This window comes from Peromyscus leucopus, chromosome 15 (assembly GCF_004664715.2).
Source record: "Peromyscus leucopus breed LL Stock chromosome 15, UCI_PerLeu_2.1, whole genome shotgun sequence".
In the NCBI taxonomy this organism is placed as follows: domain Eukaryota; kingdom Metazoa; phylum Chordata; class Mammalia; order Rodentia; family Cricetidae; genus Peromyscus; species Peromyscus leucopus.
Window position 1 is genome coordinate 20,417,027 of NC_051076.1, and position 25,212 is coordinate 20,442,238.

The following is a 25,212-nucleotide window of genomic DNA, read 5'->3' on the forward strand; positions in this document are numbered from 1 at the left end:
TAAAAATATAAGAGACTCCAAATTGCTGGAATGATTTCCAAATCTACCATTTGGAATAAATCCCAAATTATAGTCTCTGAGCAATGCTCCAAATTGGTTTCATTTTCCCATAAAATTTTCTCCATCACTATAATTTATGGGTCTACTATTCCAGAAGGAATCCATCTCAGGAACTCTAGAGAGCATCAGTGTCTCTGGTCACCTTAGAATATACGCAGGGACTTACTCGGGCCTGCTCACAGGGCTCTGAGGTCTGCCTAACAATGGTTAAGATGCTTCACATGACTCATGAGCCGTAGGCTTCCACTAACTTTACATGAAAAGCCTTGTGTAGCTCCCTTGAGTTTCTGGACCTTATCTGCATTTCTAAGATACCACAGATGTGTATTGGGACATTTCATTAGCTCTTTCTTTGGTGAGATAAGATTTAGAGCCAGCATGAATAAACATGCATCCAAGAATTATTAACACTTGAGAAGGAAGGGGAAGCAGAGAGGTCACAAATAAAACCTCAGAGAAAGAAGATGGGAAGGAGGGGAAAAAAATCTGTTCAGTGAAAGTAGAAATAAAACCGGGAGAAGAAGAAAAGATCAAAGCCAGGGCTTTGTGCGAACTAAAGCAAACGCCAGCTACTGAGTTATGCCCTCAGCATGGTGGCAATCGTTGGGCACGGAGGCAAGAGCAGGAAGCTGAGAGACCACATCTACAACCATAAACACAAACCGGAGACAGAGAGCTGGGAGTTGGGTGGGGTTATGAAATCTCAACGCCCTGCCCCAGCTGACACACCTCCAGTAAGGCCTCACCTCCTGAAACATAGCCAACTGGGGAATAAGTGTCCCACTATCCAAGCCCATGAAGGCCATTTCTCATTCAAAGCACCATGCACACCCTCCCCAGATTAGTTCTCTTGTTAATAACTTTTATAACTTATTCCTTCACCCCACAACACCTGTGCCCTCCAAACCCAGTATAGGCATCTGTGGTTAAAATCGGCGTCCACAAGACTGTGGTACTCACAGGCACAGTAATCCGGGTCGGAAAGAGGGGCTTCTGGGCCAGGCAGACCTGGTCTGCAGTTCCAGCTGGAAGACACGGGATGAGTCTTTTGACCTCTCTAAGTAAAGGCCCAAGGGCTGATGGGTGGGTACCCAGCTTGTAGCACTATTGGGAAGTGACGGAACCTTGAAGGGGTGGGACCTTGTGGGAAGAATTTAGGTCATTAGAGGTTTGCCCTTGAAGGGGATGCTGAGACCCTGGCCAATGCTGTCTTTGCTTCTTGGCTGCCATAAGGTAAGCAGTTTCTTCCACTACACATTCCCTACTTGATCTAAAAGGTTCTACAATCTCCCCAAACAATGACACCAGCTGGTGACCAAATGTTCAAACACATAAGTCTGTGGAGAACATTTCACACATGAACCACAACACCCATAACACACCAAGCTCCGTTTTAGCGCCTGTACCTGATGGCAACTATTAGGACCCGTGAAGACCAAAGGAGAGGGCTGCTTTAGCCTTCTTTGGCTAGGGACAAAATACTCTGTGCATGTGCGTTATTAGTCATTGCCTCCATCATGCTCGGATCTGATGTGACTTCTCTTTACCAGCCTCCCGGATTTGACACTGAACAGCAGGCACCAAAGACCTGAAGCTCCCTGAGACCTAGATATGGGGGCAGGGAGGAAAGGTGGACTAGAGGCTTAACCTCCTTCTTCACTTTCCAGGCAGCTACAACCAGGAGTGTGAGCTCAGGATCCCTAGCCTCCACCCCTGTGGCTTCCTGTACTTGGATGGGACATGGTCAGCCTTGCCTGCAGACTGATGAAGTGTGGCATTCCAAAAACTACACAGTTCCCCATGATTCCCCCTCCCTGTGCCCCCATATGGCAGTGCCAACAACAGAGGCCATGTGTGCACTCATAGCTCCATTGGGACTGTGAATCATAACACACTTCTGCTGACACACACATACCTCCGGTGAATGAGAACACCCAGTCAAGCAGGAGGCGAGTGGGGAATACAGGAACTGGGTCCCCAAGGCAACCAGTAAAGCAAGTCCTTGGGGATGTCCATCCAGCACCCCCTCTCTACCCCATCAGGCCTTCTCTTAGTTCAAAGGATTTCTATCTTAAAACTGAGTATTTCCCCACTGAATTGCCTGCTTAGCAATTCTCACTCTGTGTACTTTTCTCACTCTGTACTTACTCATGGAATCAAACAGAGCTAACCCATTTGCATCCTCTCTCTCTCTCTCTCTCTCTCTCTCTCTCTCTCTCTCTCTCTCTCTCTCTCTCTCTCTCCTCTCCTCTCTCCCCCCCCTCTCCCCACTGGCAAGAATGTCAAAAACACACATGGTTCCCCGAAGAGCTCCATTTGGTCGGATGCTGCTGTGGCACCAGGGAGAAGGAAGATGATCACGTGACGACACATCCAACCAGAGCCTGCTCCAACTAGCAGAGGCCATTTGTCAAGGTCTGCAGGCCAGATTCCAGTCCAGAGGCTCTTGGGAATTCAGGAAGAAATAAATCTCAGCACTCAATAATGATGACATTTGTATTCACCTCTTAAGACAATAATTGGTACTCAGTCACATCTGTCCTCACTTGTTGCAAGATCTTGTCCTTGTCTCTGTAGGGAGTGGACAGGCAGTCTGACATCCCAGGGAAAGACAGATTCAGTTTAGCATTCGTTTCATGTGAAGATCAAAGGTCTGGGGAACCAATGGTCAGTGCACAGGTCTCGGCAGGGTCGGGACAGATGCAGGAGTCTTTCTGGAAATCAGCTGTCATTCCCACCTCACTGAGGGGCTCTCAACAGTGGGGTCCCTGTGGCAGTGCTGCTTTCCAGGGGGGTGGGAGGGAGGTGGATGGGGAAGGGGGAGGGGAGGGAGAGGAGGGGAACAGTTCAAACACAGAAGCCTGGAATTGTACTTCGTCCTTTTATGTGACGGGTGGGCATTTGATTGTTTCGGGAGTGCCACTGTTCTCTAGGCAGATTGACTGAAACATGGGAACAGAACATGAAATGACTCCTGTGCCAGTCAGGCTGGTGCTGTGGGCAAAGAGGCCCCTGCCAGCCGCTGCTCACGGAGAGATCCATATAGCAGGAAAGAAGAGAAAAGCCATGTGGTCAAGCACAGGCTCTAACGGATACTCCTTCCCAAGGGAGAAATATTCCAAAGACACCACAGACAGGTGCCCTTGTGATTGTATTTTGTGGTTTTAGATTAAGAATAAAAACTGTTACGTTATTTCCCACTGCTGAACAGAAATAATGAGTTCTGCTGTTCTCTGATGAGTACTGGCATCACAGTTCCTATTTATCTGCATAATGGAGATGAACCTCCCTTAGTCCCGAGAGACATTCAGGTCCCTTTAGGAATAATTCACGAATGCCATCTCCTTGCACAGGGCAGAGGTCATTTCAGCCTGCCATCTTGGCTAACCTCTTTTTCAAGGGTGTGTGTGTGTGTGTGTGTGTGTGTGTGTGTGTGTGTGTGTGTGTGTGTAACTGTTCATCTGTGAATGTCTGGGTGTTCAAGTGTGAGCATGCCAGAGCATCCATGTGGAGGTCAGAAGATCACCCCAGGTCTCATTTTTCAGGTGCTTCTCTGCTTTGTTTTTTGTTTCAATAATTTTTGTGTATAAGATGGGCGCATGTGTGTTTATATGTACGTGAACGCAGGTGCACACATGCTGTGATGTGTACCTAGAGGTTGATGCACACCTGCCATTGTGTGCACATAGAGGTCAGAGGAGAATGCTGGGTATGAGTTCTGAACTCCCGCCTTTTTGAGACAAGATCAGATGCCGGGTGGCTGGTACACACGCTTCCTATCTCAACTCTAATCTCTCTGTAGGTCTGCTGGGATTACAGATGCCCGCGACCACAATTGGATTTGCATAGGATCTGGGGATCTGAACTCTGGTCCTCACACTTGTAAGGCAAGGGCTTTATTGCCTGAGGTTTTTCCCTCGACACTCAGCTAACCTCTTTATTTTGATATGTGGAACTTAATAGTGCTCTCTTCTCAGCTCTAATTATCAAAATATACATTTCCACATTATCACCAAAAGTAATATTATTTTCACATTTCCTGTAATAAGGCTCATAATAATTGTGGGAAATTAAGAGGCTGAGTCTGCCCTCTTTATACTTTATTTTATTTTATTTATTTATTTTTATTTTTATTTTTATTTTCAAGACAGGGTTTCTCTGTATAGTCTTGGCTGTCCTGGAACTCACTTTGTAGACCAGGCTAGCCTCAGACTCAGAGATCCAAACTCAGAGATCCGCCTGCCTCTGCCTCCCAAGTGCTGGGATTAAAAGCATGAGCCACACTGCCCGGCTATTTTTTTTAAGGAAAGAGAAACAGGATCAGAGATTTCCCATAACTTCATTCAGATCAAAAGGGTGAGAACAAGGAGCAGAGCAGGAAAGGAAATCCCAGGCATGCGAACTGCAACATTTTGAATAAGCAGAAGCATGCGCACGGTGGAGCCAGCACCGTGCCTGGAGCATGCTAAAACTCCTGTGCTCGAAGTCACTGAAGCTGACAGTGAAGCCGTGGCAGAGTGAGCACTGTGGAAGGAAGGCGAACGGAAGGTCTGCTGCAGGCCACTGATCCTGAGTGAGCCACCAGCTGGGGCATCGGTCCCGTTCCCTGCAAAATGACAGCACTGGACCCGTTGGTCTCCGGGGCCTTTCACTGAGCGAATTTAAACATCCCTTGGGTTTGTAGCCACACTCTAAATCCTTCTCTCTTTCTTCTCAAGCTTCCTAAAAGTTAGGAGTAAACTACTTCAAGACTTGGAACACGTAAGATAAATACTCCAACATCCTCTGCGGAACCAAGACCCACTCAAGGACACAATGTGGTGTTTGGGGGCGGAGGGTTGTTTGCTTGTTTTCTGCAGAGTCAGCAGCATTTCTGCGTGTCTAACAGCTTCCCCAGCTCCAACTCCTGGAGAGCATTAGCGCAACCAGGACCCGTGCTGGTTGGACAGCAAGCACACTGGACTGTGGGCCTTTCGGGAATGAATACCCATTTGTATGGCAGAGCTAAAGACACCCCTGAATGTCTGCCAGAAGCCCATCTCCTCTCTGTAAAGACACAGTCGGAGCCAAAGCCTGGCCTGGTCTACTGTTGACTCCTCTAGCTGCAGATCTTGTCGAGGATCACTGAACATCTAAGAGAAAGGTCATCGGGATGGATCAGGATGGTCGGTTCTCCATGCCGGCCTGATTCTTTTGTGTGTGTGTGTGTGTGTGTGTGTGTGTGTGTGTGTGTGTGTGTGTGTGAGCAGGTGTGCAGGTGTGCATGTGCCACAATGCATGTGGGGAATCAGAGGATAATCTTGGATATGGGTTCTTACCTTCCACCCTTTCAACAGGGTCTGTAGTGTTTGCCTCTATGTGCACCAGGGCAGCTGGCCCATGACCCTAATCTTCCCATGGGCATGCTGGGATTAGAAATGCATGCTACCACTCTTGGTTGTATGTGAGTTCATGCTCAATAATTGTGAAACTGGGTTTAAAATTGCAAAAATAAAAGCACCCCACCTCATACTGCTCTAAGTAAGTTTACAACTTTGTGTTGAGCCATGTTCACAGCTACCGAGGGTCCCATGTGGTCCATGGGTCACAGGTTGGACACACCTGATAGAGCATCATATAACTGATACTTCTCAAGTCTTCCTTGGGCTAAGTCCTCTCACATCTTCAGTTAGTCCTACCTGACAGTCTCTGGGCCAGCCAGACTCCTCTTGTCTTTGAACGTGTTGCATGTACATGTTCATGTGGGAGTGTCGGAGTGTGTCTAAGTAGAGGCCATAGTCCAATATCTGCTGTCCCCCTTGGTCACTCTCCACCTCACATTTTGAGATAGGGTCTCTCATTGAACCTGGAGCTCAGCAGTTCAGCTGGGCTGGCTGCCAGGCTCCATTCTCCCCTTCCTCCACCAGCCCTGGGGTTACAGATGTGTACCGCTGCACCCAGCTCTTCACAGGTGAGTGCTGGGGACCAGATGCAGGCCCTCAATGCCCCTTACCTACTGCACCATCTCCCCAGGATGCCCTCTTTGGTCTCTGATTATTACTTTTCTTCATTCGTTATTTTATAACTATTTCTTTATTCACAACAGATCTTTTTCTTTCCCTCTTTACCCTCAACTGCCGCACTACTTCTGGTATTAGGAAGTCACGTCTTACTAATGGTAGGGGAGGCTCCTGCTCTTTTTGCTGATACCAAAATCAAATATAATTCCTGTTCCTTTGTATACTGATCACAAGCTGAGGTGTGTGTGGCAGCAGAGAACAGTTAGAAAACATCATGAGATACTGAATCCAATATTGATGCATAGCCCTGAGATATTAATGAATGAGTTCCTCTAATTTATGCCCTGAGGGCTAGTATTTTAACCATGTTGAAATCCACATTCTCTAGAGAGAACTTCATCTCTAATGTATGTTTTCAGTTACAGCATGAGGTCATTGCTGGAACTCAGGATGGAGGAAAAGCTAGCGCTCCATCCACATGCAAGCTGTTTTGTCCCTTGAAATAAATGGGAACTCAGTGACCATTCCACCTCGTGGTTCCAAATACCATCAACATGCCAACGATCCCCAAATTTATATCAGCAGCCCAGACAACTTCCTCAACTCCAGACCCATTTATCCACCTGCCTGTCATCTCCCCATGGATGTCTGCTGACCATCTTAACCTTGGTCCATGTGAGCAGAACTCCTGACCCTCGTGTGGGCCTCTCTCACCCCACTCCATGGCTGCCCCATTCTTCTAGCAGATGAACCCAAAGTAAAGGACAGTTAAGTCTGCCCTCTGTCTCCACTTCCTCCACTAAGCAGAAATTCTCCCGGTTGTCTTTAAAATATGTCCCAAATCTGACACCCTCCACACGTATAATGCTTCTCCGCGGTCCGAGCCACCATTCTGTCACCTGAACCACTGCGGTTAACTCCACGTTGGTCTTGCTTCCACTTATTATTATCCACCCACCGCCGATGTCCCTCAACCTGCAGCCAGAGGAGGCACCACCTAACGTGAAGGTCAGATCGCATCAGAAACCCGCTACGGCTCCCCATTTCTCGTGAGGAGGGAGGTAAGTCCTTCTGCTCCTAGACACACCCTAAATCAGTGAAAATGCACATACACTCCCTTCCACAGCAGCATTATTAGTGGCAGCTAGAAAGTGTGACCACCTAACATTCAGTGCAAATCAATAGGTAAACAATGTGTAGTGTGCACGCACAATGGAACACTATAAAGACATGAAAAGGAACGAAGCACTAACAATATAGGCCACAACACGGGTGGACCGCAGAGCATCCAGTTAAGTGAGAGAAACCCTAACCAGAAGCCCACACAGTGCGTGATTCCACAGTATGAAATGACAGGAACAGGCCAGTCCAGCACCATGTAGATATGCAGAAAAGACACTGGTGGGAGGAATTGGAGGAGTGAGAAGATGGCGTGATGTAATATAAGGTAGACTATTTCTTTTGGGGGTGATGAACATATTCTGAAATAAATAATGGTGTTTATACAAAACTGAATGTCCTAAAAGTCACTGGAGTCTAAATTTAAAGAGTAGATATAAAATATGTGATATTTGTGTATGTGTAGTGTGTGTGCATGTGCCACTGTGTGTGTATATGTACATGTCTGAGTCTGTGTATGTTTTTGTGTGCACTAGTATGTGGTGTGTGTGTGTGTGTGTATGTGTGTGTGTGTGTGCACATATATGTGGAGGACAGAATTTGATCTCCAGTATAGTTCCTTCAGAGACCTCCACCTCGTTTTCCTGTTGTTTTTTTGGTTCTTTGTTGTTGGTTGTGAGAAAGTATTTCTCACAAGGTCCATGGCTCACTGCCTGGGCTGAGCTCAGGGAACCCCAGGGGTTCTCATGTCTCTGCCTCCCCTGTGCTGTTACTAGAAGTGTGCACTGCCATGCCCTGCCTTTTACGTAGGCTCTAGAGACAAAACACAGGTCGTTACACTTGTGCAGTGTGGTGATGTTTTGTTTGTGCTCTAACAAATACAGCTTGCCTGGAGATCCGAGTGTGGAGCTAGCCACTAGTTAACCATAGAAGCCAGGCGGTGGTGGCACACACCTTTAGTCCCAGCACGTGGGATCTCACGCCTTTAATCCCAGCACTGGGGAGGTGGAGACAGGAAGTGATATGGCTGGGCAGAGAGAGGAACATAAGGCTGAAGGAAACAGGAGCTCAACCTCTTTTCAGGCTGAGGAGCAGGCGAGGTAAGAGGTGGCCGTGGCTTGCTCCTTTGTCTTTCTGATCTTTCAGCTTCACCCCGATATCTGACTCTCGGTTTTTATTATTAAGACCAATTGGAATTTGAGCTACAGTGCAGGAAACACTTGTCTCCCTGAGCTTCTCCCCACCTGTGGCCCTTAGGTAGCCTCCCAGCCTTGCTCAGTCCAAGCCTCCTGGGGCTGGGGACTCTATCTCTTTCCAACATTCCCTCAGCCTCCTTTCCAGTCGCCATGGCTTCCTGGTCACTCTTCCCTTAACTACCACGCCAGGCCTCCTCAGAAAGGTCCAGAAACCCCTCCCTGCCTCGGTCTTTGGGGAAATCAAACCTGTACATAGGCCTGAACACTTGCATTTTTTTCTTCCATATTACTTAATTTATCATCTTCAATCTACCACGTAATTGGCGTACTCGTGTTTGAGGTGTGCAATTCGCAGCCATCTCTTCCTATCCCACCCCCACATTAGAATCCACACCCCTTGGGCAAAGCAGTCTGCGTGTCCAGATGCTCTAGCAGTATGCAGTACAGTGAATACTTGAAAAAATATTTTTTGACTTAATAGCTGAATTCTGTGTCTTTAGCTTTGTGAATGCACCTATGTGCCTTCTGAGTGAATATTTAGAAGAAAGTGACCTCTTGCTGTCCACATGAGAGTGGGTCACCCCCATGGACACAGGACACTACCAGCAGTGATGCTCAAGTCCTTCATATAAAATGACAGTGTTTGCATGCAACCTGTGTATCCTGTGTACTGTAATAATCCTCAGCTTAGTTACAAGTCCTAATCCAGTGTAAGTGCTATGTAAATAGTCAGCATTCAGCACTGCTCAGGAAGTCATGACAGGCAAGACTAACAGTCTGTCACCATCGGCACAAACCCAAGTTCTTCTGGAGATTTTGACCCACGACTGGCTGAATCTTTGGGTATAAAACCAATGGATTCAGAGACAACAATATTTTATTTTCTTTAGGAAATGGGAGAGTGAGATGAGAGGGCACCAAGCAGAACCACGCATCCTGGGCTTGGTTATGGCTCAACTGCACGATGCTCACAAGGTCCGGGTTCCATCCTCAGAAACACAAAAAAGAAGACAAGGAAGGAAAGGGGAGAGAGATGGAGGGAGGGAAGGAAACCTCTACGTTGTTAGCCCTGGATAATTGAAAAACAGTGTTGGAAAAGAGCCGGTTTTACAGTTTATTTCATATAAACCATGAGCCTGTTTACATTTTTTCATTTATTTATTCCTTTGTTTACTAATTTATTCAATGTGGGGTGTGTTGTGTGTGTGTGTCTGAGTGTGTGCGTATGTCTGAGTGTGTGTGTGTGTGTGTGTCTGAGTGTGTGTGTGTGTGTGTCTGAGTGTGTGTGTATGTCTGAGTGTGTGTGTGTTTGTCTGAGTGTGTGTGTATGTCTGAGTGTGTGTGTGTCTGAGTGTGTGTGTGAGTGTGTGTGTGTGTGTGTGTGTGTGTGTGTGTGTGTGTCTATGCACATGCATGAAGGCCACAGGATGACCTCTTGTATCATCCCCCAGGAGCCATCTACCTTATTTTTTAAGACAGGGTCTCTCACTGTCCTGGAGATTGCTGATACACCTAGGGTGGCTGTCTAGAGACTCCTGTCTGCCTCCCCAGCCTTGGGATTACAAATGTGTGCCACCATTTTATCAACTGGGCTACCCCCAGCCCCTAAATAATTTTTAAAATATTTATTCTTTGAAATTGAAATATAAGCTGGGCAGTGGTGGCGCATGCCTTTAATCCCAGCACTTGGGAGGCAGAGGCAGGCAGATCTCTGTGACTTTGAGGCCAGCCTGGGCTACCAAGTGAGTTCCAGGAAAGGTGCAAAGCTACATAGAGAAACCCTGTCTCGAAAAACTAAAAAAAAAAAAAAGAAATTGAAATATAATTACATCATTTCTCACATTACCTTTCCTCCTTCTAACCATTCCCATGCACCCCCATGCCTCACTTTCTATCAATTTCACACCCTTTATTTCCTTAATTATTGCTGCACACACCACACACCACACACACACACACACACACACACACACACACACACACACGCACGCACGCATGCACGCACGCACGCACGCACACACGCGCACACACACACACAGTTCTAAGGCAGTCACTGATGTACCTTTCTCTCAAGAGTTCCCTGCTCAGAGCCTACCTATCATATGAGTGGAACCACACAGCATCAGCAAGCAGCCCTTCACATCTACCTTGCTTCATCTACACAAGTATTTCCAAGATGCACCATGCTGTAGCATGCATTAGTGTCTCAGTCCTTCTTATACTGAAAAACATTCCACTGTGTGAACATACAGTCCAATGACCCATTTGACAGATGGTAGACACTCATGTTGCTTCTACACTTTGGCTATTAATAACACTACTGTGAGCATGCATGTACAGGTTATTGGGGGGCATATGTTGTCATTGCCCTTGAGAACACATTTTAGAGGGCATTGCTAGAAGCTCTGTTTGTTTGTTTGTTTGTTTGTTTATTTATTTATTTATTTATTTATTTATTGGTTTTTCGAGACAGGGTTTCTCTGTGTAGCTTTGTGCCTTTCTTGGAACTCACTTGGTAGCCCAGGCTGGCCTCAAAGTCACAGAGATCCACCTGGCTCTGCCTCCCAAGTGCTGGGATTAAGAGCGTGTGCCACCACCGCCCAGCTGGGAGCTCTGTTTTAAATTGTTTGAAGAAGCATGGTTCTGTTTTCCACAGGGAACGCTTCACTTTACATTCCTATCAATCATAAACAATGGTTCCAATTTCTCCACACCTTTGCTAACACTCAAATGCCTCAAAACATTGACTTTCTATTATAGCCATCCCTGTGGGTTAAGTGCCATCCCATCATTGTATTGATTTGCATTTCCTATATGAAAAGTGAGGCTGAACATCTTTTTGTATGGTTACTGGCCATTTATATGTCTGTGGAGAAATACTTAGTAAAATCCTCCACCTATTTGTAACTGGGTTGTGTTGCTGAGTTAGTTATAAGTATAGCTTTGAACTCTAGACGTTGAGTGCTTTTCAGATATATGATTTGTAAATATTTCTTCCAATTCCCCTCATTGGTGTTAGCCCGACCCACACAATGACTTTTTTACCTGCCTTAGAGAGGGCCACCAACTGTAAACAATAGTGCCTAGTAATTTCTTTCTCACATATTCACCAACTGAGGTTCCCTCAGCAGAGCTGGGGCCAGAACACATGTACAGGTAAAATGTCACTCCTGTGCATCAGGAATGGGCAGCTAGTCCAAGGAGCTGAGGCAGAGGTGGCCAGTCTCAGTTCATTTCCAGTTGCTATAACAAAACAGTCAAGACGTGACAGTCTATAAAGAAAAGAGGCTGTATGTGCTCCACCATTATAGTAGCTAAGATGTCCAGATTAACACAGTGCTGGCTCCTGGCCACATCACAGTGTATCACACTGTCACCACACCAGGAACACCACTAAGTCACCCAAGTGGCAATGACAAGCATCAGTTATAAACCACATGTGCTATGGCAAGATTTTGGCAAATCTAAAACACTCTTTTAAAGAGCATGAAACCCACATCACGAACCACTCCATGCTGATCCTTCCAAAAAAAAAAAAAAATGGATTTGCACCTAATAGGAAAGGGTTCAGGAAAGAGGTGCCATGTGGCTCTGTGGTAGATCGTGTGCTCAGCAGGCTGTGGTGAGTAATAGTGACTGTCAACTTGATAAGATTGAGAATCACCTTGGAGACAAACCTCTGGACACGTGTGTGAGCAAGTTTATAGACTAGGTTCATTGAGGTGGGGACATCCGCACTAACTGTGGCTGGTACCATTCCACGGACTGGGGTACTAAACGGAATAAAAAGGAACAAGGGAGATGAACCCCAGCGTTCATCACCTACTGCTTCCCGACTGTGTTTGCCATGTGACCAGCCACCTCAAGTTCTAGTAGCCATGACTTCCTCACTATGACTGACTGACTACACCTTCAAACCGTGGCACAGAAGAAGACCTTTTTGCTCAAATTGTTTCTGTCCAGTCTTCTGTCACAGCAACAAGAAAAGCAACTAACACACACGCATAAGGCCCCGGGTTCCAATCCCCAGCACCAAAACACTAACCCCCGCACCCGTTCCCAATCAACAAGAACAACAAGACAGGTGGATAAAGGCGGCCATTTGCACCCTGGAGACCACGTGATCACAGCTTCTCCCTCGGAGGACTCTGCCACCTCTGTCCCCTCTGCATTTCCCCACAAGTCTTGAACACGGGCTTGCCAATGTCCTCCCACCATCTGCAGTTGGTCATTTTCCCTAAACAAAGGGTGAATTGTGTCAGGGTGACAGCCAGAGCCCAAGGGAGCCACACACCACTCACACACACACAGGACACAAATGGCCAGGCATGGTGACAGCAAATCGTTCTTATGTGTGTCCCATTTGGCCACATCAGGGAAGCATTATAACTTTCTGTGTTCCCATGGAGGAGGTTTCACTTAGACAAAGAAACAGACACCTAAGCAACAATACCCACGGAGTATGGAAGGCCCGCACAGGGGTCCGGGGGGGACACTCCTGGAAGCGCTATCATCTTGAAAGGGAAATTGGCAGCTGCCTTATCTGAGGCAAGAGGATAAAAGGGCATCAGAGGAAAAAGGTCACCTAAGGCAGCCACTTGCTTATTTATCAAGCATTTTGAAAGGAAAACGCCGCATGTATTTATAATCAATATTGATAGCGTGATAAGGCTGTAAGAGCCAACAGTCCGCTGGCGAAGGCTTTACCAGCAGGGCTGCATAGGCATCCAGCCAGCCATCAGTTTACTTAATGTGGGCACCATGAGCCCCTCCGCAGGCAGAGCGCTGGTCACCACTGGACATCTCACAGGAGTAGAGACGGGCCTGCAACCCTCTCCCTACATATCTTTGAAAGATTGGTCCCACCACAGCTTTCTACAGGTTGGGGGCTCTCTGGTGTGTTTCCTGTCTGTCTCCCGCTTCCACAGGGCAAGATCTATGAGAGCACGGGGCTTGTTCATGTTCCCCTGCACTCCAGCACTTGGAATCATGCCAAACACAGAGGCACGGGCTCAATAAACACTTGTCTAATCAATTAATTAATCAATGTGAATATTACATATACAGAGATAAAAGCCCCCACACCGCTGAGGCAAAAGGGGGGGGCTGCCAAGACAGGAAGTCACTAATAAATACAGGCTTTCATTCCTTGATAGAATGTATTTCAGTACAGGAAAATAAAACTCATGTTAACAAAACATACATTGAAAACACTGTAATAATATTTGTCAACATAACCACCTCTTTTGACTTGACTTCCATTCCTTCCTAGGTGCCCACTGCCAATCAAGAGTTTAAAATGACAGTCAGGGGCGATGGCTGGATAAAGGCACTTGCTGTGTGAGCCTAAATATCTGAGTCCAACCCCTAAAATCCACATAAAAGGGAAAGGAGAGAATGGACTCCCCAAAGGTTGTCCTCTGACTTCCACACCATGGCAAGCCTGACCCCCCCCACACACACAAATGATAAATAAAAATTTACAAGAATATATAAAAATTAAAATAATGGAAATGCTGGATGTGGTGTGTGTACCTGTAATCCCAGCACTGAGGAAGGGAACAGAGGGAGAATGTGTAGGGCTCCATCACCAACCAGACAAGGCTACTTGGCAAGTTCCAGGCCAGTGAGATACGCTGTCTCAGAAAATAAAAAGCTGCATGGCACCTAAGGAATGAACGAGATTGCTTCTAGCCTCCACACACATGTGAACATACGTGCTTTCTGTATCCACGTGTGTGTGCACCCTCACACAAACAACGTGCAACACATGTACACACATGATGCAAGCTTGTACAACCATTTTGGAAATCAATATGGCACTTTCTTAGAAAATTGGGACTCAATCCCCCCAAGACCCAGCTATACCACTCTTGGGCATAGACCCAAGGAATGCTCAATCATACCACAAGAGCACTTGCTCAGCTATGTTCATAGCAGCATTGTTTGTAATAGCCAGAACCTAGAAACAACCTAGATGCCCTTCAACTGAAGAATGGATAAATAAAATGTGGTACATATACACAATGGAATACTACTCAGCAGAGAAAAACAATGACATCATGAGGTTTGCAGGCAAATGGATGGATCTAGAAAAAAATCATCCTGAGTGAGGTCACCCAGACTCAGAAAGACAAATATGGTATGTACTCACTCATAGGAAGATACTAGATGTAAAACAAAGATGACTAGACTACTACTCACAACTCCAGGGAGGCTACCTGGAAAACAGGACCCCAAGAAAGACACGGGGATCGCCCAATGACAGAGAAATGGATGAGATCTACATGAACAATCTGGACGTGAGTGGGGGTAATGAAGGGCAAGGTTCGAGGGAAAGAGAGCTTAGGAGAGCAGGAGATCCCAGCTGGATCAAGAACAGAGAGGGAGAACAAGAAATAAGAGACCATGATAAATGAAGACCACATGAGAATAGGAAGAAGCAAAGTGCTAGAGAGGTCCACAGAAATCCACAAAGATATCCACAATAGACTACTGGTAATGGTCAAGAGAAAGCCTGAACTGACCTACTCTGGTGATAGGATGGACAAACACCCTAACTGTTGTGTTAGAAACCTCATCCAATGACTGAGAGAACCGGATGCAGAGATCCACAGCCAGGCCCCAGGTGGAGCTCCAGGAGTCTAACTGGCGAGAAAGAGGAGGGTTTGTATGAGCGAGAATTGTTGAGACCAAGGTTGGATAAAGCACAGAGACAAATAGCCAAACGAATGGAAACACATGAACTATGAACCAATAGCTGAGGAGCCCCCAACTGGATAAGGCCCTCTGAATAGGTGAGACAGTTGATTAGCTTGAACTGTTTGGGAAGCATTCAGGCAGTGGGACCGGGTCCTGTGCTCATTGCATGAATTGGCTGTTTGAAACCTGGGGCTTATGCAGGGACGCTTGGCTCAGCCTGGGAGGAGGGGACTGGACCTGCCTGGACTGAGTCTACCAGGTTGAACTCAATCCTTGGGGGAGTCTTTGCCCTGGAGGAGATGGGAATGGGGGTGGGCTGGGGGAAAGGTGGGAGGTAGAGGAGAGAGAACAAGGGAATCCATGGCTGATGTGTAAAATTAAATTAAATTATAAAATAAAAAAATATAAAAAAAATTAACAATGAAAAGTGGAATAGTCTTAATTTACTGATTCTTTTTCTATGTCCTGACCTGAACAATACATTTAGAAAACAATGTAAGGGCTCTGCCCTTTCTTCTTTCCTTCTTCCTTCCTTTTTCTTTTTTCTTTTTCCTTTTGCAAAGAAGGAGCTGTAACCGAGTCCCTCAGGCATGCTAAACTAGCTCACAACCACTGCACATCACCTCCCTTCCTTCCAGGTAAGCAGGAGCAAGTCTAGCTCAAAATTCCTGAGCCAGTCGTCAAACCCATATATATTATATTTGCAAACTATATCATATATTTAAGAGAAGAGAGAGACAGACAGACAGAAACTGTGTTTGGAAATCACAAGGAAATTAGAATCTGAAAACTACACAGAGAAGATTTCAAGTTATGTACAGATAGGCAGGAAATTATACAGCGTAGCAAGATGGCTATCCTTCGGGAGATAAAGAGGAAAAAGGCGTCACAGTGGCAGGCTTCAGACCACAGTGGCTTTTCCAAGCACTAACTGGCCGATTCTTGGCAGCTTAAATCCGGGGCTTTCTTTCCATGTCCACCTGACCTAGATGCTCAGCAGAGCCAAGCTTTGTCAGTCCAGCATCCTAGCTCCTCTCTCCTTTACCCAAATATCAACCCTGCAAGGTCCTCCAAACTTAAGATCCTTCAGGAATACCTCCTACTCTCCGGTCTAAACCTGGCTAACAATGCCAGGTCCGTCAGGCCCAACCACGATTTCCTGGATGGGCAGCTCAAAGTCCGAAGAATCCAAGTGTGTAGCCTGGGACACACTTTCATCTCTCCAGCTCATCCGAACTCTATTGTTCTCGAAAACCTCAGCCTTAACCCATGTTTTCTGTGCAAAGGCCTTTTCCCCAATGCATACACACACCACACGGACACACACAGACACTATGATCTTACTAGGCCACCTGGTTGATTTCCGTGCCCACGGAGTTCCCTCCGGTGGCACTCATCTGTCACATCCATAAACTACTCTTTGGCATCCACTCCATTGTGCATATTTTGTTCTACTCTGTAAAATCTTGAGCTCTTAAAAAGCCAGGGCCGGCTTGCATCCCTCGCTCGGAGCCTAGCATGGTGCTGTGCCTATTCTAGGCATGCAGTAAAAGTTCCCACTGATGTATAAGTAAACTGGGTCTGGGGTGTGTCATCGCAGGACTCTGGGTTTTTCACCTCGTTAAAATCAGCATGTGTGATGACAATCCATGTTAGCGGGAGAAACACAGTACATGCTTTTACAAGACTGTGGGGTAGCTTTTAAAAGGTCTGGGAAATGAAAAGTCAGTTTAAGACACTTCCAGATGCTCTGAGCCATGCTTCAGCCCCACCTGGATTTCAGGTAATCAGGAAAAAAAAAACATGGCTTCATTATGGCACAGGGAATAACTCAGACTAAACCATGACAGCTCTCGGTGCAGGTAGGGAATATTAATAATACATGTGAATATTAATAATACATACTAAATGTCTGAAGATGCTGCCAATCAATTGTGCTACCCACCCCTGTTTTTAATGGATGCCACCAAAGAAAATTAAGCCACAAAACCTCCACATTAAAGGCAGTTAATGGCTTAATTTTAATAAGATGAAAGGAAGGCAGTTTCAAGTCCAGGCGGCTCAGCCATGCCTGGCTTCCCTGAGTAACATTCCCTGTAGGCCACACAAACACAGGAGTTCGAGCAGGATTGTCGGGAAAACATGCCTGCACTGGGATCCGGCCCTGGTGCTAGGCAACAGCTGGGCTGGTGAGGGCAGCTGGGCTGGTGAGGGCACAGGGGGGTCACTCCAGCTCAGCCCAGTGAGGAGGAGACTTCTTTAACCACCCTCCCCGCTTCTACCCCACTGAAGAGCAAAGCGCAGCACACGTCTACACAACACAGTGTGTGTGTGTGTGTGTGTGTGTGTGTGTGTGTGTGTGTGTGTGTGTGTCATACACCTCGAAGAGGATGTGGGCATATCTATGTGGATACTGATATTTAAAAAAAAAAAGCCACGTTAGCAAGTAGTTTCACCTGCTGAAGAAATAAGGGGTATTTTCCTGTCCCAAAAATAAATAAAGAATTAAACCTTCGACCTCACAGTCTAGATACAAACTGCTGAAAGTAAGTAACTAAGAAAAAAAAAAAAAACCCTGAGCTTTTATTGGTACTTTTTCTGCTGGGCTTCATAAGTTTTTAATAAAGAGAAATGTCAGCCAATTCAATTACAACAGCCTCGCTCTCTCTCTTCCTTTGAGATCTAAGGATTGCAGACATTAAGTTTCTGAGCCCAATTCCCTCTTCTAACAAACTTGCCCGCAGGTCCTCTTCGTTCCCCATTCTCCCCTCCTTAACCTCCTCAGGTTCTCAAGCGGAGTGCACGGCAGTCCTGGGACCCATCATGGGGTTCTCTGAAGAGTGCCAGTCCAGCTCCTGTGGGCTCCTGTCTGCATAGGAAGGGTGCAGGAAGTCGGGCGAGCATGCCTTCCCTGAGGAATGGGAAGAGAAGCAAGCCCAAGGGAGCAGGGACGCAGATCTTGTCATTCCTCGTCCTGCTCAAAGCCAGTGACCTCCTCAGTGCAGCTCTGTCACTAAGGGAGGTGGCTGTGGAGGAAGGAGGAGCTCTGTGGAAGACTAGAAATACTGTCACGGTGTCGGACGAGGAACAGCAAATGGTGAACATGAAGTTGTTTCGAAGTTTCTTTGTAATTCCAATCTTCAGGAAAAATTTGAAAACTTCTACATTGGTGCCCCTCTCCTCTACTCCTGCCTCACGTCCTGGGGACTCTCCTATGGACAGGAACTACACGGACCTGTAGGCTGTAAGCCAAAGGGCAATTGATTCAGGTGTGTTGGACCCGGTTCTCGGTTGCGTTTGGCGGAATCTGGAGCTGTCACACCATGTAGACTCCAGGGAGGGCGGCTAGTGCGGAAGCCACTTCCCTTAGTTTCAAAGCAGACTAAGACAAGAACTTGGCGAAATTCAGACCCAGTGGGTTCCATCCTGGAGCCAGCCGATGTAGAAATGGGAGACAATGGTAGCAATCCCTCACGGACCCAGCACTGGTGTGCTTCATTCATAGGAGACTGTCCTTTTCTCAAGGTCCACATCCCCATCTCAAACACCCAGGGCAACCAAAACCAGCATCTGTACAAATGAAGCAGACAGGAGTCGGAGGCTGGCCCAAGACTCCATGAAGTACCATCCTGCTAGAGGCTCAAATGAGAATATAGACCCAGGATAAACAAGCAGCCTGTGTCCTCCTCATTGTCCCTTCCACACAGCTACGCAAGTATCTAACATGTATGTGGACTTATTTTCGTCATAGAATGCTCGGAGACGCTAACGGTCTTGCGGAACTATTGGATCATCCTGTCCGAAGCTAGAGGCTTCCTGACTTTCTTCCTGTAGCTTCTGAGCAGAAACAGACATGGTCATCATGTTCAGCAGGACGGTGCATGCTTGTACCCAAAACGCTGCGTGATTTTATTACATTTATACTAAAGCCATGGGCTGTGAATTCCTCTTTCTCAGAGTAAGTGTCAATTATCTCAAAGAGAGAGGACTTTTCAAAGCGTTTATGGGGAAAGGCAATGTAGTATTTACATCAAGATCCTCATAATGTCTGCCCAGCAGCTCACCTCTCCTTTACCTGAGCAAACAGAAGAGACGCCATGGGCTGAAAAGTTTTCCCTTTTCCTTCCCGTGGGTGATTTTGTTAACCTTGTAAATTCTAGGCATAAATCTCCCTTTAGATAACCATCATTTCAAATACTCCCTTAAAAGACTTTAGGGCTGTAGTCTCCTTCCCTTGATCCTTTCTCCTTCTTGCATTTTTACTCCTTTGTTGTGTTAGAACAGGGAACGAAATACTGCAGCGGCTGGCCATTTATTCACTCAGCTGTTCCAGACGTAAAGGAGCCCACAGACTCAAGGTTGTTTATCCAAGAACATCAAGTCCCCATCGCTCTAAATCAGGACTCTACGATGAAGTCCAAAGATTGCCCAAAGGGGTAGGCAAGTGCCCTGAAAACACAGGTCTCGTTTTGCATGTTTGGGCATTATCCTCATGGGCACACCAACTGTTCCCCTGAGGAGGAAGGGAGGAGGTATCTTTTGTTCCTCTAAATCCACTCTTACTCACTCTGTGTCAGAAGACAGATTAACCAAGCAGTCTCAGCAGATGCTACAAGTGTGGATCTTAAGTGCCCCTCCCCCCAAGGCCCATTGCTAAGGGCTTGATCTCCAGTGTGGCACTATTAGAAAGTGGTGGACCATTGTGGAGATAGGGCCCAGTGGGAGATCTCTCGGTCACTGTCCCTCTGGAGGGGACAGCAAGACTCCAGTCCGTTCCCCTTTCCCTTCCTTGTTGGGAGTTTGGTCCTCCACATCCCTTGGCCATAGCATGCTGTCTCACCACAGGCCATAAAGAGTGGGTCTAAATGATCACAGACTTGGGGCATCTATAAGTAGGAACAAAAAAAAATAAGCCTTTTCTCTTGACATATTGATTGCCTTGGGTATTTGTTACAGACACAAAGAGCTAGCTAAGATTACAGATTTCCTTTTAATTTCCTGTTCTGATTAGCTATAGAGGAGCTCACACAGAAAACAACAGGACTTCCACTCTGTGAAGAGACAGAAACTGTCAAAAGTTATCAGTCCCAGCCTTGCTGGGGTGCTCCTCCTGTGGGGTGTGGCCATGTCTCCCTTCTGCCTGTGGGTAGCAAAAGACCACGCTTCCAGGTTCAAGGAAGCTGTGGCTTTCCGACCCCTGCCACAGCTCTTTACATAATTCTTTTCAAAAATAATTCTTTCTATAGAATGTGCCATCCACTGTTGCCAGGACCTCCCCAACCTTCCTAGGGTTGAAGAAATGCCGTAATGCAGGCCATTGGCAGGCCTGGGGTCTGGGGAGTCTGTAGCAGTGAGTGTATGGCTCAGATCAGCTTAGTCCCTGTCCTTTAGCTCTGTGTCACAGCTTCTGGCTCCCTCTTGACTGGTTTGGACTAGCTTTGACCTTGGTGTCCTCTCTAGGCCATAACTCCAGTGTTTGTGCTCTGGGCACTGGCATGTGACTTCAGATCAGTAGGAATCCCTCTGTACGACCCAAGCATGTGAGCAGGTACGCGTGATCATTCAGTCGAGAGAACCAAACACATTTTACTTCGTCTGCCCATCATTTCCTAAGGAATCTGCCCACCCCCTCCATTGCCGAGAACAGGAAGGTCTTGATGAACGTGGTTTTGATATGCATCTTAAGTTCTTGGTTTCTTAGTATTTTACTTATATCCCTGTCATCTTTTAGTTTGAATCTGAGATGTCCCCAGAAGGCCTCTGTGCCCTGTGGCACTTTGGGGAATGGAACCTTCAGGAGGTGAGGCCCAGTGGATGTTAAGTTTTAGGGGTGTACCCTTAAATGAGACACTGGGATCCCACACCTTACTCTCTTTCTCTCTTAGCCATCATGATGTGACTAGACCTCCACCTCCACGCGCATTCCACTTTGATGCACTGAACCATCAAAGGTCAAATCATGGGGCCCAAAGAGCACGAGCTGAAAAGTGTGAAACCACGGGCAGGGCAGGGGAGGGGAGGGGCAGGGAGAAGGGGACCCTTCCTACTTTTAAAAACTGATATGCGTTGTCTAGTAACACAGTACATATTTTACACACCAACCCCCACACACACACACACAAAACTAGAAGTTAAAGGCACATTGAAGGAGAATTCTTTATAAATTCAATTTGAAGTAAATTCATTTTCTGTATAAAGACAGTTAAAAATTATCATGTCATTTCTCATTGTCAACAGTTCCCAGAAGACACAAAGCTAACTACATTTTCCCGTAGAGGAACATTGTCAACACAGGGGACCACACTCTCAGATCAGGGCCCACAGTTCAGCAAATGACCGACCGGTCCACTGCCAGGCCTTGACAAACTCACGAAAACATTTCAAACCTCCAATAAAGGTTTAAAAGAACTGACTTCAAATGCAATTCATGATTTTACCAAATGGGCAAAACATATAGACGATACTAATTACAAAATAGACTTGGCAGTCTACAAAGTATGTATGTAAAAAAAAAAAAAACAAAAACAAAAAACTGAGCACCCTAAACTCCGGTACATACTGTGACTGGGCAGTTTCACTTGACGGTCTTAGAATTGTGAATGGAAATGGATGGCACAAGATTCTTCACAAGTTTTCTAAGCATCCATGGCAGATGAAAGCACATCGCTGAGTCGGTGGCCTAGAAGCTACTTTCCGAACTTCCTGTCAAGAAGCACCTCACAGCCTAAAGGCCCCTCCACAAAAACACGGCTAACTCTATGCCCACACTGAGCATTGTCTGGATTGTAGATTATTCCCATGTGCAGTTCTTATGTGATCAGTAGTTTTAGATGCTGCCTTGGGTTTAGTCTTGACTTGTGTCTAGGGGACAGCTCAGAGTGGTCTCTGGGGCACCTAGAACAATCTTCATGCCTCTCACGTTCTGCCTGCAGCCGCCGCCGCCCTCTGGTCAAGGCTTCTAGATACCACTGCTGCTCCTTCACCAGCTGCTGCTGCTTCTCCAGCCGGATTCTCACAGCTTCCACCTTCCGGTACTCCTGACTCAGTTGCTGGAGCTCCTTCCGTAGCTGCTGGTTCTCTCTGTGGAGACGGCCACAGAACTCAAAATGAGCCTGCTTGCAGGCCTGCACCAAGGCCCTGTACTTCCTCGTAAGGCCCCTTAGTGCTGATCTGCCCCAGCTCCATCAAGTCCAACTCTTGCAGCTCCTTCTCCATCAGGGCCTTTTCCCGAAGGAAGCGGATGTGTGCCTCCTGGTCCTTGGCTGCTGCCTCACCTCGGATTTTCTCTTTCTCCTTCTCCAAGGTCTGTATTGTCGCGTCCTGCCTCTCCTTTACCATGTAAACGGTCTTCAGTGCCTGCAGCTGCTGCCTTAAGTCCTCCTGGGTCTTTCTGCCCTGCAGGAGCTGTGTTCGAAGGGCTGCATTTCTCTGGGTGTATCTGGACGCCAGTTCTTGTCGCCTTCGCTCTATCTCGCCACATATTGCTTCCACAGCGCCTCCCGTTTCTTTTCACACCGCTGGCTGTTTTGATGCAGGTAGTCCATGAAAAGCTGGTTTTCGGCCTGCACACGGTGTTTTTCCTCCAGCAGCTGCCTGGTGTCCTTCAGCAGCCTTTCCCGCCGGCATTTAGTTTCTTGGATTTGCTGGCTCAGCTCCTTCAGCGCCACCACTGCCTTCCTGTTCACCTGTTTCTCCAACCTCGTTAGCAGCTTTGGCTTGAGACATGCATTTAAAATAGTAAGGTGTGGTGTGTGGGTAGAGAGACACTTCTGGGACTCTGGGCAAACACTTTCCAGACCCAAGAGTCCATGAGGACAGCTGTGGGTCAGGAAGGGTGACCGCTGAGGAGAACGTTCTGGTGGTAAGCACCCTCCACTCAGAACAATCTGTCTATGCTCAGCCAGCCCCTAGGACTGGAAGAATGCATCCTGTGTTTTTCCTGTCAGAGCAGCTGGTTGTCCAAGGATGTCCCCCAAACCCCACATTCCCTAGAGCTCACCAAGAGCCCAGCATTCCTCATTCCAAGCTGCATGAGTCCTTTCCAGGGAATCCCATCTGTCTTTGCCCTGCTGGGGCCAGAGCTCTGCCTCTCTCATGCTCTACTGCAGGCGAGGTCAGGGGGTCAGCACCCTACCTCTCCATCCCTCCTCTTCTTGCTCAGTGACCCAAGTTCTTAGCACTGTCCCTAGTTGTCCCCAGTCTCTGCCATCTGCCCTCAACCTTAGTTCTGAGTTTGGGGTCAAATAGACAGATTCTCCAGGCAATGGCAATGGGGTCAGCATAGGGGTCCTCTCTAGCTATTGTGTCTATGCTGAGTGGGGTGGGGGAGGGGAAGAGGTCAGGAGGGAGAAGGGAGGCTTGTCTGGAGAAAAGACAGCAGCACCTGTGGCTCAGGGATTTACAGGTGGCCTTCAAAACCTTTGGTGTGCCCATGGATGTTGGGAATGGCAGCATCCAGGAAGCACCTCTGTGCAGGTGCCATGCAGGGCACCACGTCTCCAGGGAGTTGGAAGGTCTAAGCTGTGGCTTGGAGACTTGCCATCAGCCCCAGTTCCTTATCTGGGAAGCCGCCAGCCCTAGCCTGTGTCAATGAAGGTTGTTTTCGGGGATCTCAGTGCAAGCTTATTGCTCAGCATTGACATTGTCTTAGTGATGATACAGCTGCTTTTCAAGAGCTGAGGCTTGGGATTCGCTCTAGAGGAGAATACAGCATAAGCCCACAGCTTTGGGGAAGAGGTGCCAAAGGATTTCCTCTTGTGCACCTATCATGTCCTAAGTGTAGCATATAGCAAAAAGCAGAGTCAACCAGATCCCCCTTTCATGGACTTCAGGTCTGAGGAAAGGAGATTGTGGTGGCTTGAACAGGAATGGCTAAAATAGGCTCATGTATTTGAATGCTTAGTCACAGCGAGTGGCACTATTCGAGAAGGACTGGGAGTTGTGGTTTCATTGGAGTAGGTGTGGTCTTATTGGAGGAAGTATGTCACTGGGGGTGGGCTTTGAGGTTTGTTTTTTAAGATTTATTTATTTATTATGTATGCAGCATGTATGACTGCAGGCCAGAAGAGAGCACCAGATCTCATTACAGATGGTTGTGAGCCACCATGTGGGTGCTGGGAATTGAACTCAGGACCTCTGGAAGATCAGTCAGTGCTCTCAACCTCTGAGCCAACTCTCCAGCCCCGGGCTTTGAGGTTTTAAAAGTTCATGCCAGCCCCAGTTTCTCTCTCTCTCTCTCTCTCTCTCTCTCTCTCTCTCTCTCTCTCTCTCTCTCTCTCTCTCTCTTGCTCTCTGTGCCTATGGATCAGGATGTAGAACTCTCAGCTACTTCTCCAGCACCATGTCTGCCTGCATGCTGCCATGCTCCCCACCATGATGATAACGGACTAAACCTCTGAAACTGTAAACCAGCCCCAGTTAAATGCTTTCTTTTGAAAGAGTTGCCTTGGTCATGATGTCTCTTCATAGCAATAGACCACTCAAACAGAGATAACGGGAAAACCCAGACATATAAATAAAAAGTATGTCAAAAGATGATTGGGACCAAGGGCTACGGTGTTGGCTTTCCCTTGCTGTGAAAGAAAACCTGACATAGACAACTCAGGATGAAGAGCAATCCATTCTGGCTTCCGGTTTCAAAGGCGTCACCCATCAAGCTGGTAAGACATGGCAGAACATAACAGTTCACATCTGGAGAGCAAGAACGTTGCCTTTCTCCCTTTTTAATACCAGAAATTTTGTCACAGCAACAGAAAGCTGACTGACACATAAAGGAACAGGTAGGGGTTTGAGGAAAGACTAGGAAGGATGGGGATGACATGATTGAAGGTAGGCAAAGTCAACCCATTTTTCAGAGCGTGGGGGGGTAGTTTATTTATTAATCTCTGCAGCAAAGCAGTGATAAGATATATTTCACAATGAATCATGGAAAAATCATTAGTGGAAAATCTTAGACAATGAAGCTTGCAACACAATATTCCCAGCTATAAAACAGGAGACATGGATTTGTCTCTGAGCTATTAATACACAATGGAATCTCATCTTTACCCACCACTAGTGTTCTGAAATTGAATCAAACTAACTGACAGGCCACAGGCCAATCTTACAACCTGCTACTTCCTTCACACCTTGACTCA

General features: G+C 47.0%; 2 protein-coding genes across 2 annotated transcripts in view; both read right to left on the reverse strand.

Annotated features, from left to right (window-relative positions):
* The window catches only part of Kif26b (kinesin family member 26B), a 422,280-nt gene that overhangs the window by 163,797 nt on the left and 233,271 nt on the right, over nt 1-25,212 (reverse strand).
* LOC114690710 (coiled-coil domain-containing protein 121-like) lies at nt 21,606-23,108 on the reverse strand. Its single transcript, XM_028865593.1, is given in 4 exon segments — nt 21,606-22,236; nt 22,238-22,557; nt 22,560-22,983; nt 23,076-23,108. Coding segments are annotated over 4 exon segments (1,128 nt in total). The 3' UTR covers nt 21,606-21,885.